The sequence below is a fragment of the Hyla sarda genome, chromosome 3, assembly GCF_029499605.1.
Source record: "Hyla sarda isolate aHylSar1 chromosome 3, aHylSar1.hap1, whole genome shotgun sequence".
Classification (NCBI taxonomy): domain Eukaryota; kingdom Metazoa; phylum Chordata; class Amphibia; order Anura; family Hylidae; genus Hyla; species Hyla sarda.
The window spans coordinates 419,813,705-419,827,707 of NC_079191.1; the positions used below are offsets into that span (position 1 = coordinate 419,813,705).

A 14,003-nucleotide genomic window follows, 5' to 3' on the forward strand; every position below is an offset into this window, starting at 1 on the left:
GCTGCAGATGTCGTTTAATAATAATAATAATAATAATAATAATAATTATTATTATTATTATTATTATTATTATTATTCTTATTATTGCCTGTGATTGGCAGGTCCTGCTCCATGTGTTTCTCTCAGAAGAAGAAAGTATAGTGAAGATCAGTGGAATGTGGGACCTGAGAGGTTTCCTGTAAAGTTGGTGAAAATGGACAATTTTACCCAAAATGATTGTTCGACAGCCAAAGTTTTACAATGAATGAAAGATAGTTTTGAAAGGCTGGTCCTGTATAACATGATCTGAAAAGGGATTTCTGATTGGCTGGTGTTAGTAGCAATTCGCTGCCTCCTTCTAAATTAAAATGCATTGCTAAATTTCTTAGGCTGCTTTCAGACTATAAAAATACTTCCGTTATAAACGCCCGTCATAAAAATCTTGAAAATCGGCTCTTAATCGGCACTATTTCTCCCGTTCATTCGCCCGTCACAAAAGAACGGCCGTTATTAAGAACGGACGGTAATGGGTTAAAACGAATATTAGAAAAATCCCATAGACTATCATTTTCAATATTTTTATGACGGGCATTTATAACGGAAGTATTTTTATAGTGTAAAAGCAGCCTGAACAACCTAAAATTCGGCTACAAGAGGGAAAAAAAACTATGAATGAAGTTTACTTCTTAAATGAGCCGCAATCTTAATGTAGACAATGGGAGAACATGTATCAAATATTTACCGTCACGCCTTTCTTCTGAGGGAACGCCAGGGAGAGTCCGTCCTGTGCTTTCAATGGATATCAAACATGGCAGGCTCTTATTTGGACATAATACCCGGTATCTTTCCCCTTTAATTGCTAATCTCTTCCTCCATAATACGGCAGACAAGTGACTCCAGAGTCTGCGGCTTATCAATGGCGTGAAGTCACAAGCACACAGGACGAGACAAGAAACGCATTAAATAACAACGCTTTATTATCTTTTCCATATTTAAAAGCACTTTTCAAAGCGCTGATATGAAATCGCTCCCGAGGTCGAGCTCTGTAGTTGTTCTCCAGTTTGATAGGAAGTGGACAATAATGCACATGTTGTGTTAACCTGCGGAGATCAAACAGGTTGTACAACAGCGCGACACACAGTGATGTGGCCTTGTACAAACATGATACGGAGGGAACACTTCACCAGTCAGCCCTCATATCAGTGGAGAAGACTATTGCGCCTCCTACAGGCAGCTGTAAGAGTGCATTTACCATCACAGATTTCCCACTCAAAAAATCCACAGCATGTTCAGACAGAATACGCGCGCTTACAATGTCATAATCCACAACATGTTCAGACAGAATACGCGCGCTTACAATGTCATAATCCGCAGCATGTTCAGACAGAATACGCACGCTTACAATGTCATAATCCACAACATGTTCAGACAGAATACGCGCGCTTACAATGTCATAATCCACAGCATGTTCAGACAGAATACGCGCGCTTACAATGTCATAATCCGCAGCATGTTCAGACAGAATACGCGCGCTTACAATGTCATAATCCCCAGCATGTTCAGACAGAATACGCACGCTTACAATGTCATAATCCACAACATGTTCAGACAGAATACGCGCGCTTACAATGTCATAATCCACAACATGTTCAGACAGAATACGCGCGCTTACAATGTCATAATCCACAGCATGTTCAGACAGAATACGCACGCTTACAATGTCATAATCCACAGCATGTTCAGACAGAATACGCACGCTTACAATGTCATAATCCACAGCATGTTCAGACAGAATACGCGCACTTACAATGTCATAATCCACAGCATGTTCAGACAGAATACGCGCACTTACAATGTCATAATCCGCAGCATGTTCAGACAGAATACGCACGCTTACAATGTCATAATCCACAGCATGTTCAGACAGAATACGCGCGCTTACAATGTCATAATCCACAGCATGTTCAGACAGAATACGCGCGCTTACAATGTCATAATCCACAGCATGTTCAGACAGAATACGCACGCTTACAATGTCATAATCCACAGCATGTTCAGACAGAATACGCGCGCTTACAATGTCATAATCCACAGCATGTTCAGACAGAATACGCGCGCTTACAATGTCATAATCCACAGCATGTTCAGACAGAATACGCGCACTTACAATGTCATAATCCACAGAATGTTCAGACAGAATACGCGCGCTTACAATGTCATAATCCACAACATGTTCGGACAGAATACGCACGCTTACAATGTCATAAGCCACAGCATGTCCGGACAGAATACGCGCGCTTACAATGTTATAATCCACAGCATGTTCAGACAGAATACGCGCGCTTACAATGTCATAATCTGCAGCATGTTCGGACAAGAATACGTGCGCTTACAATGTCATAATCCGCAGCATGTTCAGACAGAATACGCGCGCTTACAATGTCATAATCCGCAGCATGTTCAGACAGAATACGCGCGCTTACAATGTCATAATCCACAACATGTTCAGACAGAATACGCGCGCTTACAATGTCATAATCCGCAGCATGTTCAGACAGAATACACGCGCTTACAATGTCATAATCCACAGCATGTTCGGACAAGAATACACGCGCTTACAATGTCATAATCCACAGCATGTTCAGACAGAATACACGCGCTTACAATGTCATAATCCGCAGCATGTTCGGACAAGAATACACGTGCTTACAATGTCATAATCCGCAGCATGTTCTGTGACTGGATAACACCCCCATACAGTGACTGGATAACACCCCCATACAGTGACTGGATAACGCCCCCATACAGTGACTGGATAACGCCCCCATACAGTGACTGGATAACACCCCCATACAGTGACTGGATAACACCCCCATACAGTGACTGGATAAAACCCCCATACAGTGACTGGATAACACCCCCATACAGTGACTGGATAACGCCCCCATACAGTGACTGGATAACGCCCCCATACAGTGACTGGATAACACCCCCATACAGTGACTGGATAACACCCCCATACAGTGACTGGATAACACCCCCATACAGTGACTGGATAACACCCCCATACGGTGACTGGATAACACCCCCATACAGTGACTGGATAACACCTCAACACCCCCATACAGTGACTGGATAACACTGCATTACAGTGACTAGATAACACCCCCATACAGTGACTGGATAACACCCCTATACAGTGACTGGATAACACCCCCATACAGTGACTGGATAACACCCCTATACAGTGACTGGATAACACCCCCATACAGTGACTGGATAACACCCCCATACAGTGACTGGATAACACCCCCATACAGTGACTGGATAACACCCCTATACAGTGACTGGATAACACCCCTATACAGTGATTGGATAACACCCCCATACAGTGACTGGATAACACCCCTATACAGTGACTGGATAACACCCCCATACAGTGATTGGATAACACCCCCATACAGTGACTGGATAACACCCCCATACAGTGACTGGATAACACCCCCATACAGTGACTGGATAACACCCCTATACAGTGACTGGATAACACCCCTATACAGTGATTGGATAACACCCCCATACAGTGACTGGATAACACCCCTATACAGTGACTGGATAACACCCCCATACAGTGATTGGATAACACCCCCATACAGTGACTGGATAACACCCCTATACATTGACTGGATAACACCCCCATACAGTGACTGGATAACACCCCCATACAGTGACTGGATAACACCCCTATACAGTGACCTCAACACCCCCATACAGTGACTGGATAACACTGCATTACAGTGACTAGATAACACCCCTATACAGTGATTGGATAACACCCCTATACATTGACTGGATAACACCCCCATACAGTGACTGGATAACACCCCCCATACAGTGACTGGATAACACCCCTATACAGTGACTGGATAACACCCCTATACAGTGACTGGATAACACCTCCATACAGTGACTGGATAACACCCCCATACATTGACTGGATAACACCCCTATACATTGACTGGATAACACCCCTATACAGTGACTGGATAACACCCCCATACAGTGACTGGATAACACCCCCATACAGTGACTGGATAACACCCCTATACAGTGACTGGATAACACCCCTATACAGTGACTGGATAACACCTCCATACAGTGACTGGATAACACCCCCATACAGTGACTGGATAACACCCCTATACAGTGACTGGATAACACTCCCATACAGTGACTGGATAACACCCCTATACAGTGACTGGATAAGATGACCATACAGTGAGACGGGGCTACAATCCCCTCAATGTGGAATTTATATGGTAGCCCAAAGATAAGCATTGGGTTATATATAGCTTTTTCTACAACATCAATACCTGTAGTCTTCCACGCTCATATCCATTGAAAATCTATTGTAACTGTTAGAAAGGCCCTGGCTTGCAAGTAAAATATGTTAAAAAAATAAGTACTTTACCCCTATCATGACCATATTATTCTCGTTAGTGTAGACATTTCTTGGATCATTGCTAACTTGGAGCAAAAAGAACTCATGAACGTATACAGCGACATGATAATATGGCCACGATAGGGTTCAAAAGACATATTTTTTAACATATTTAACTTGCCAACCCCTTTCCAATGTTAACATCAACTGAACACAACAACAAAAACGCGGCGGATCAGATTCATCAGACTTTCCTTTAACCTTGCGCGTCGAGCCAGTGAATATATCAATTGATATAAGCCCCTTTATGGTCGCAATAATGAGAACCATTATTTTTCCCCCCGCAACTTTCCGGCCATTTGCAATGTGTAATGGGTGAGTTTACCCGTCACCGGCTGCAATAAAACAGATCAACATAGGTCCAGACGAGTGAGTAGTGGCCCGATTATAAGCCACCGCGCGGCGGAGTCTGGAGTCAAGCGCCTGCCTATACCATGCCTCACGCACTAAGTATCTCACTATTTATTCACTTGGCCTTTTCCCACAATGCACTTACTGTCAGCTCTATAGTAGGGGAATAAATAAAGAAGAACATTTATTTGGAGCCTCCACACCTTTCCTGTTGCCAAATCTGAGATAATTCAATAAAATTTGATGGTTCTGGGCGACACTCTAATGAATACTCATGTATAGTAGATGGAATTAGTGAATGGGGTCAGATAGTGATGGGGGGGGGGGGGGTGCCTGCGGAGTGAGGACATTTAACTCATTAACTTCCAGGGAAGCAGCTGTCTAGTATCAGTGTTTTCCAAACAGTGTGCCTCCAGCTTGTGCGTAAATACAGCTCCCAACATGTCCGGACAGACCCTTTTTTTACCATTTTATAATAGTAAAAAAAATATATATATATATATATTTGGTATAACGACGTGCAAAAATGATAATATATTATAAAATATATATATATATATATATGTATATATATATATATATATATATATATCAATAATTAAATAAACAATATCAATAAGCCCCTTTCCCCAATAAAAAATGTAACTAACCCTCCCTTTTCCAAATTTATGATAAACAAAAGTGTAAATACAAATATTTGGTATAACCCCCATGCGTAAATTATGATAGTAAATGGTAAATATAATGTTAAAATATGATGTTTATTATCCCGCATAGTGAACAGCATAAACATTAAATAAAAATATATAAATAAATTAAGAATAGAAATAAGCCCCTCCCCTAATAAAAAATGTACTATCCGCCCGCCCCGTTTTCTAAATTTATAATATAATTTTTTTTTTTTAAATAAATGAATAAATTAATTAATTAATTAAACATATTTGGTATAACCGTGTGCAAAAAAATTCATAATATGAAATGTTAAATATGATATAATGTTTATTATTCCGCGCGGTGAACCGGGTAAACATAAAAAAAAAAAAAAAAAACATATGCCAAAAATGCTAAATTTTGTCACTTCATACATCGGAATAAAGAAAATGGGAAAAAAATAAATAAAGAAAATAAAGATATTTGGTATAAATGTGAGGGTAAAATATAATATTAAATGTTAATTATAATATTGAAATATAATATAATGTTTATTATTCTGTGCAGGGAACCAAGAAAAGAAAAAAAAAATGCCAGAAATGCAGATTTTTTGTTGCGTCCTATATCAGAATAAAAAGTATAAATGTAAACCAACATGGCTAGCAAGTCAATGAAAACATAATTTTTGGGTAACTTTACAATATCACCTAAAGCCGGGGCTTTTGTTTGTTTGGGGTCGGGTCCCCTTGAGCAGTGTTTTCCAAACAGAGTGTCTTCAGCTGTTGCAAAACTACAAATCCCAGCATGCCCGGACAGCCTTTGGCTGTCCGGGCATGCTGGGATTTGTAGTTTTGCAACAGCTGGAGATACACTATTTGGAAAACACTGGTCTAGTATTAGGCATGTGTGTAATATGGACTGAAAATGGGCATTCGGGAAGCACTTTCCTGGATAGAAGTTGGGTACATGGTAACAAGCCCAAGACAATTCCTTCCTTCCATTGCACTGATGACCATTTGTGCTTTCAATATAATAGAAACAAAGAAACATAGAACGTTTCAGCATATAAGAACTTTTCAGCTGATACAGAGCCCCAAATCTCCTGCTTCTCTACACAAGACAATGGAAAAAAATGATGAAATTCTGGCTGCCTGCAGCCAACACTAGGGGGAGCCTCTCTCCCTGCACCAGTCCTGACCACCATAACTCTTCTCACAACCTATAGTGCTACATAGTGTGCAGGCCTCCAAGGCCAGTGAGCACCAAGGTTCTTCATGCCTAGTCAATGTCCTATTGCCCCAGAATATTTAAGGATCCTTGTCCCATTGTTTCTTGCCTGAGCAATAAGGTTTGTATGTTGCCGTGAATGCCAGGGTACTAGGTACGGCTCTGTCTGACCTTGTCTCTCTGTGTACCACCTGTGCTAACTTTGGCCTGGTCACCACTTGCAGAGAACTCAGGCAGCCATGCCTCTATTGTACGGAGAAAACGGCACATGTCATGACCTTGGCCTATCGACTGTATTGAGAGAATGCTGCCTGCCATGACCTTGGCCTATCTATCATATTAGTTTTCTATATTGAGAGAACACCACCTGCCTTGACTTTACTGTATTGAGAGAATGCTGCCTTCCCCCGACCTTACTGCATTGAGAGAAGACTGCTTGCCTTGACCTTACTGTATTGAGAGAATGCTGCCTGCTCTGACCTTACTGTATTGAGAGAATGCTGTCTACCCTGACCTTACTGTATTGAGAGAAGACTGCTTGCCTTGACCTTACTGTATTGAGAGAATGCTACCTGCCCTGACCTTACTGTATTGAGAGAATGCTACCTGCCCTGACCTTACTGTATTGAGAGAATGCTACCTGCCCTGACCTTACTGTATTGAGAGAATGCTGCCTGCCCTGACCTTACTGTATTGAGAGAATGCTGCCTGCCCTGACCTTACTGTATTGAGAGAATGCTGCCTGCCCTGACCTTACTGTATTGAGAGAATGCTGTCTGCCCTGACCTTACTGTATTGAGAGAATGCTGCCTGCCCTGACCTTACAGCAGTGAGAGAATGCTGCCTGCCCTGACCTTACTGTATTGAGAGAAGACTGCTTGCCTTGACCTTACTGTATTGAGAGAATGCTGCCTGCCCTGACCTTACTGTATTGAGAGAAGACTGCTTGCCTTGACCTTACTGTATTGAGAGAATTCTGCCTGCCCTGACCTTACTGTATTGAGAGAATGCTACCTGCCCTGACCTTACTGTATTGAGAGAATGCTGCCTGCCCTGACCTTACTGTATTGAGAGAATGCTGCCTGCCCTGACCTTACTGCATTGAGAGAATGCGGTCTGCCCTGACCTTACTGTATTGAGAGAATGCTGCCTGCCCTGAACTTACTGTATTGAGAGAATTCTACCTACCCTCACCTTACTGTTTGAGAGAATGCTTCTTGCCTTGACCTTACTGTATTGAGAGAATGCTGCCTGCCCTGACCTTACTTTATTGAGAAAATGCTGCCTGCCCTGACCTTACTGTATTGAAAGAATGCTGCCTGCCCTGATGTTACTGTATTAATAGAATGCCACCTGCCCTGACCTTGGCTTGTCTATTAAATTGTAATAGTGCTGCTTGTCCTGATCTTGGCCTCTCTGCTGTATTAGGAGAACACTGTCTGCTATGGCCTTGGTCTGTCTACCAAACTCTAATTAGAACTATAATTATCCTGACCTTGGGCTATCATATGGAGAATATTGAGAGAATGCTGACCTTGGCCTTTCTACTGTATTGGGAGAACGCCACCTGCCTTGACCTTGGCCTGTCTGTCATAAAGAGAGAATGCTGCCTGCCCTGACCTAGGCCTGTCTGCCGTATCAAGAGAACGTCACCTGCCCTGACTTTGGTCTGTCTACAGTACTGACAGAACACTGTCTGCCATGATCTTGGCCTGTTTACCGTATTGAGAGTAATCTGATCAACCTGATTTCGGCCTGAAGAAAAATCTGCCTGTTCTAGGCTCATCTACCACATTGAGAGAGATCCACCAGCCCTGAACTGGTCCTTTCTACTGTATTTAAAAAAACGAGAGAACTAAATCGGCTCTGCCCTTGGCTTTTCCACCATATTGAGAGAACGTGTCCTGTCCTAAAATTTCCCCTGCTGTTCGTAGTACGGTATAGGAATGGATATGTACTAGTCTGACTACTTTAAAAGTGAATCATCAGAAATAGAAGCCTTGGTGCACACATGACGAGCCCCAATAGAGCCACCATGTAAGGGGTTTGATCACCTACAGTACATATCTACAGTATATGGGTAGGGAGAGAAATCATGGCTACAGTAAGCAGCGCTATAATTGCATTAAGTGGGGTGAGATTCATTTATTTCTGGCAGAAGATCACAGAAATTGGGCCGATCTGCTAATCTGAACCGGCCGGACGTGCTACTGGCAATAAGATGGGGAAATTGGCCCATTACTGCAGATTATATGGCCATGGCTGAAATGGACACTGATCCTCAAGGCTTTGAATAAAATTAGAAAGTAAGGCTGGATTTTTCACCAGAAATAGTGCCACCCATGTCCCTAGGCTGTGTCTAGTATTGCAGCTCAATTGCAATGGCAATGCCTAACACCTGCCCATAGAGGCGCTGTTTCTGGAGCAATATAATAAGAAGAATTGTGCAATATAAACAGTGAATCTGAATAATTAAAATTATGAGCCACAAGGAGCTTTATCTGTAGTTCGGTCATTGCTATTGAGTGACAGGATGTAATCATTATACCAGGCGAGACCATTGCCGGGAAACGTGCAAAGCCAAAGTATAATGCACAGGACAAACTCTTCCCTGCCGCACCGAGAAGTAAGTGCTGAATTAATCCCTGAGTATTCTAAGGGAAGCAATCCGATATTTACTCACCCAAACAGCGGCGAGCACGCCGAAAACCTTGGCATTTATAGATTAAGTCACACACAAGTAAAAAAAAAAAATAATAATAATAATTAAATAAATAAATGTATCTACTAGTAGTCAAATGGTAAACCTGTCTGGCAGAAAGAAGTATTTTATTACTACAATTAATGTATAAAGATATTTCAGGTAAAAGGTTCTTTAACTCTTTGCTTTCTGTCTTATCGAACAGTAAATTCTGCACACACACAAATGTAGCACATAAGGTTTAGCCATGAAATGTCCTTAAAAGACCCGTCCATATAGCGGCCCCGATGTAGAGATTAACAGCAGCAATTATAAAGTGCTTGAACACTCTCCCTTCCTGATATGTGGCCATAACTATATGAAAGCAGCTCACAGGATCAATAGACAATGTGGATGTTCCTGCTGTCTGCCAAATACGGGCAGCTCCCATCCAAGTATCATATACCTGTAATAAAAAAATCTATAGACTAATAGGGATATCTGTCAAATAGAGCAGGTCTCCATGAATACGACTGAGCTGACTGATAGATAGATAGATAGAAAGATAGATATTAGATAGATATGATATATATATATATATATATATATATATATATAGATAGATAGATAGATAGATAAATAGATCTGAGATAAATATATAGATAAATATGAAATAGAGAGATATGAGATAGATAGATAGATAGATATGAGATAGATAGATATGAAATAGATAGATAGATATGAGATAGATAGATGGATAAGAGATAGATATATAGATAGATAGATATGAGCTAGATATATAGATATGCGATAGATAGATATGCGATAGATAGATATGAGATAGATAGATATGAGATAGATAGATAGATAGATATGAGATAGATAGATAGATAGATATGAGATAGATATATATGAGATAGATAGATATGAGAAAGATAGATAGATAGATATGAGATAGATAGATATGAGATAGATAGATATGAGATAGATAGATAGATAGATAGATATGAGATAGATAGATGGATATGAGATAGATAAATAGATATACGATAGATAGATAGAGATAGATATGAGATAGATAGATGGATAGATAGATATGAGATAGATAGATAGATATGAGATAGATAGATAGATATGAGATAGATAGATATGAGATAGATAAATAGATAGATATGAGATAGATAGATATGAGATAGATAGATAGATATGAGATAGATAAATAGATATGCGATAGATAGATAGATAGATAGATAGATAATACAGTCCAAAGAACAGCACAACCGCCCGAGTTCAATGCATGGTTAGGTGCACACAATCTTGGGATCCCTGGTCAAGGTATCCTGGTAGATCCACAAGGAAATGATTGCAGTACACAGACGTAGTTCAAAATTAGTGAAGCTAGGCACCTGTTTTTGAGGATAAAATAAACCACTTCACTGATTTTGAACTACGTCTGTGTACTGCAATCATTTCCATATAGATAGATAGATAGATAGATAGATAGGGGGCACATTGTGGATGGCCTTGTATATTATGGTGACCATTTGAAACTAAATTTGTTGGGCAATGGGCAGCCAGTGAAGGGATTGGCAGAGGGGAGAGGCTGAGGAGATGCGAGGGGAGAGGTGGATTAGTTGGGCAGCACAATTGAGGATGGATTGGAGGGGAGCAAGAGTATTTAACCCCTTAATGACCACGAGCATAAACTTATGCTCGTGGGCGGCTCCCGTTATGTGAAGCACGCTCAGGAGCTGAGCGCTCTTCAGATCCAGCAGGTCCCGGTTGCTATCAGCAGCCAGGACCTGTAGCTAATACTGGACATCGCCGATCAGGCTGATGTCCGATATTAACCCTTTAGACGCCGCGATCAATGTTGACCGCGGCATCTAAAATGGGAGAAAAACTTTGCCAGTTAGCTTAGTGGGCTGTTCGGGACCGCCGCGGTGAAATCGCAGCATCCTGAACAGCTGAGAGGACAGCGGGAGGCTTCTTACCTTATCTCCCGCAGTCCAACCGTCACTCTGCTGCTCCGTGCCTGAGATCCAGGCTGGAGCAACAGAGCACCGATAACACTGATCAATGCAATGTGTGGCTTTGCATTGACCAGTGTCTGCAATCAAGGTATTGCATGTTATAGTCCCCTATGGGTGCTATAACATTGCAAAAAAAGTGTAAAAAAATAGTTAATGAATGTGTTTTAACCCCTTCCCATTTAAAAAAAATTAAATAAATATGCAAATAAAAATAAACATATGTGGTATCGCCACGTGGATAAATGTCCGAAATATGAAAATATAATGTTAATTAAACCACACGGGTAATGGCGTACACGTAAAAAAAAAATCCAAAGTCCAAAATTGCGGATTTTTGGTCACTTTGTTTAATCTAAACATTTTTTTTAAAAAAGGCGATCAAAAAATCCCATCAAAATGAAAATGGTACCGATGAAAACTGCAGATCATGGTGCAAGAAATTAGTCCTCATATATCCCCATATACGGAAAACTAAAAAAGTTAGAGGGGTCAGAATATGACAATTATACACATACAAATTTTGGTGCATGTAGTAATAATTTATTTTAAGTAGTAAAATAAAATAAAACCTATAAAAATTTGGTATCCTTGTAACCGTATGGACCTACAGAATAAAGATATGATGTCATTTTACCGAAAAATGTACTGCATAGAATCAAAAGCCCCCAAAATTTACAAAATGGCATTTTTTCAATTTTACCCCACAAATATTTTTTTTCTGGTCTCTCTGTAAATTATGTGAAATGATTGATGTCATTATAAAGTACAATTGGTGGCACAAAAAATAAGTCCTCATATGGGTCTGTAGGTGCAACATTGAAAGTGTTATGATTTTTAGAAGGTGATGAGGAAAAAATGAAATAGCAAAAACTGAAAAACCCTGCGTCCTTAAGGGGTTAAAGAGTACCTGTCATGATCTTGTTAAATGTTATAATCCTCCCAGTTCACTGCCCCATCATCATAAACCACCCCCTGCCTTAATTTTTATTATGTTTTAGTTTTTTACCTTGATATTGCTCTGTATTTTCTACTCAGTCTGAGGGTGCTTTCACATCACGATTTCAGCCTACGGCTACCGGATCCGGCTGGGGGAGGGGAAAACCGGGACACTCCCGCATCCCAGCCTGACCAGCACTGAAATCCATTTACTTTAACCCCTTAAGGAGTCAGGGTTTTTCTGTTTTTGCATTTTCATTTTTACTTCCTTACCTTTTAAAAATTATAACCCTTTCAATTTTGCACCTAAAATTCCATATTATGGCTTATGTTTTGCGCCACCAATTCTACTTTGCAGTGACATTAGTCATTTTACCAAAAAATCCACGGCGAAATGGACCAAAAATTAATTGTGCAACTAAATTGAAGAAAAAATGCAATTTTGTAACTTCTGTTTCTACGTAGTAAATTTTTCGGTAAAAATGACACTTTATCTTTCTTCTGTAGGTCCATACAATTAAAATGATCCCCTACTTATATAGGTTTGATTTTGTCGCACTTCTGGAAAAAAATCATAACTACATGCAGGAAAATTTATATGTTTAAAATTGCCATCTTTTGACCCCTCATATGGGGCGGTATGAGGGCTCCTTTGATGTACTGATCGGACTTTTTGATCACTTTTTATTCATTTTTTCATGATATAAAAAGGGACCAAAAATGCGCTATTTTGGACTTTAGAATTTTTTTTGTGCGTACGCCATTGACCGTGCGGTTTAATTAAAAATATCTATTTTTTATAGTTCGGACATTTCCGCACACGGCGACACCACATATGTTTATTTTTAATTACACAGGTTTTTTTTTTTTTATGGGAAAAGGGGGGTGATTCTTACTTTAATTAAGGAAGGGGTTAAATGATCTTTGTTCACATTTTTTTCACACTTTCTTTTGCAATGTTATAGCCCCCTCAAGTGGCTATAACACTGCACACACTGATCTTCTACACAGATCACTGCCATGCATTATCATGGCAATGATCAGTGTTATTGGCGGTCGATTGCTCAAGCCTGGATTGTAGGCTTGGAGCAATCAATCGCCGATCGGACGCACCGGTGGTAGGTAACGGACCCTCCGCTCGCATTCTAGCTGATCGGGACATCACAATTTCACCGCAATGGTCCTGATGAGCTTGACTGAGCTGCCGGGAGTGTATTTTTGTTACTTTAGATGCGACGATCAAGTTTGAATGCTGCGTCTAAAGGGTTAATAGCTCGCGGCACAACGATCAGTGCCACATGCTATTAGCCCAGGTTCCCGGCTTTCATTAGCCGCTGGGACCGACCCGCTATGACACAGGGTCACGGCGTGACCCAGCGTTATAGACCGGGACTGGGCGCAGGGCGTACAGGTACACCCTGCATCCTTAAGAGGTTAATGAGCCGACCAGAGTCAAACGGTGACTCCGGTCGGCTCATTTTTGACCCATAACCGGTTTTGCGACGGACCTAAAACTGTAGTATACTATAGTTTTAGGTCCGGTCACAAAACGGAATACGGGGCAGAAATGAGACGACAGGAGTCACCATTTTACTCCAGTCAGCTCATTAAAGTAAATGGATTTCAGCACCGGTACAGCTGGGGT

At 40.9% G+C, this 14,003-nt stretch overlaps 2 protein-coding genes across 3 annotated transcripts in view; both read right to left on the minus strand.

Annotated features, from left to right (window-relative positions):
• The window catches only part of ESRRG (estrogen related receptor gamma), an 892,172-nt gene that overhangs the window by 477,090 nt on the left and 401,079 nt on the right, over window positions 1-14,003 (minus strand). The window lies entirely within an intron of this gene.
• The window catches only part of LOC130361077 (dynein heavy chain-like), a 30,689-nt gene continuing 17,845 nt past the window's right edge, over window positions 1,160-14,003 (minus strand). The window contains exons 3-4 of the mRNA XM_056563643.1: window positions 2,453-2,593; window positions 1,160-2,337 (exon numbers count right to left, since the gene is read on the minus strand). Of these exons, the coding sequence (XP_056419618.1) occupies window positions 1,160-2,337; window positions 2,453-2,593 (1,319 nt within the window). The remainder of the gene's footprint in view (window positions 2,338-2,452; window positions 2,594-14,003) is intronic.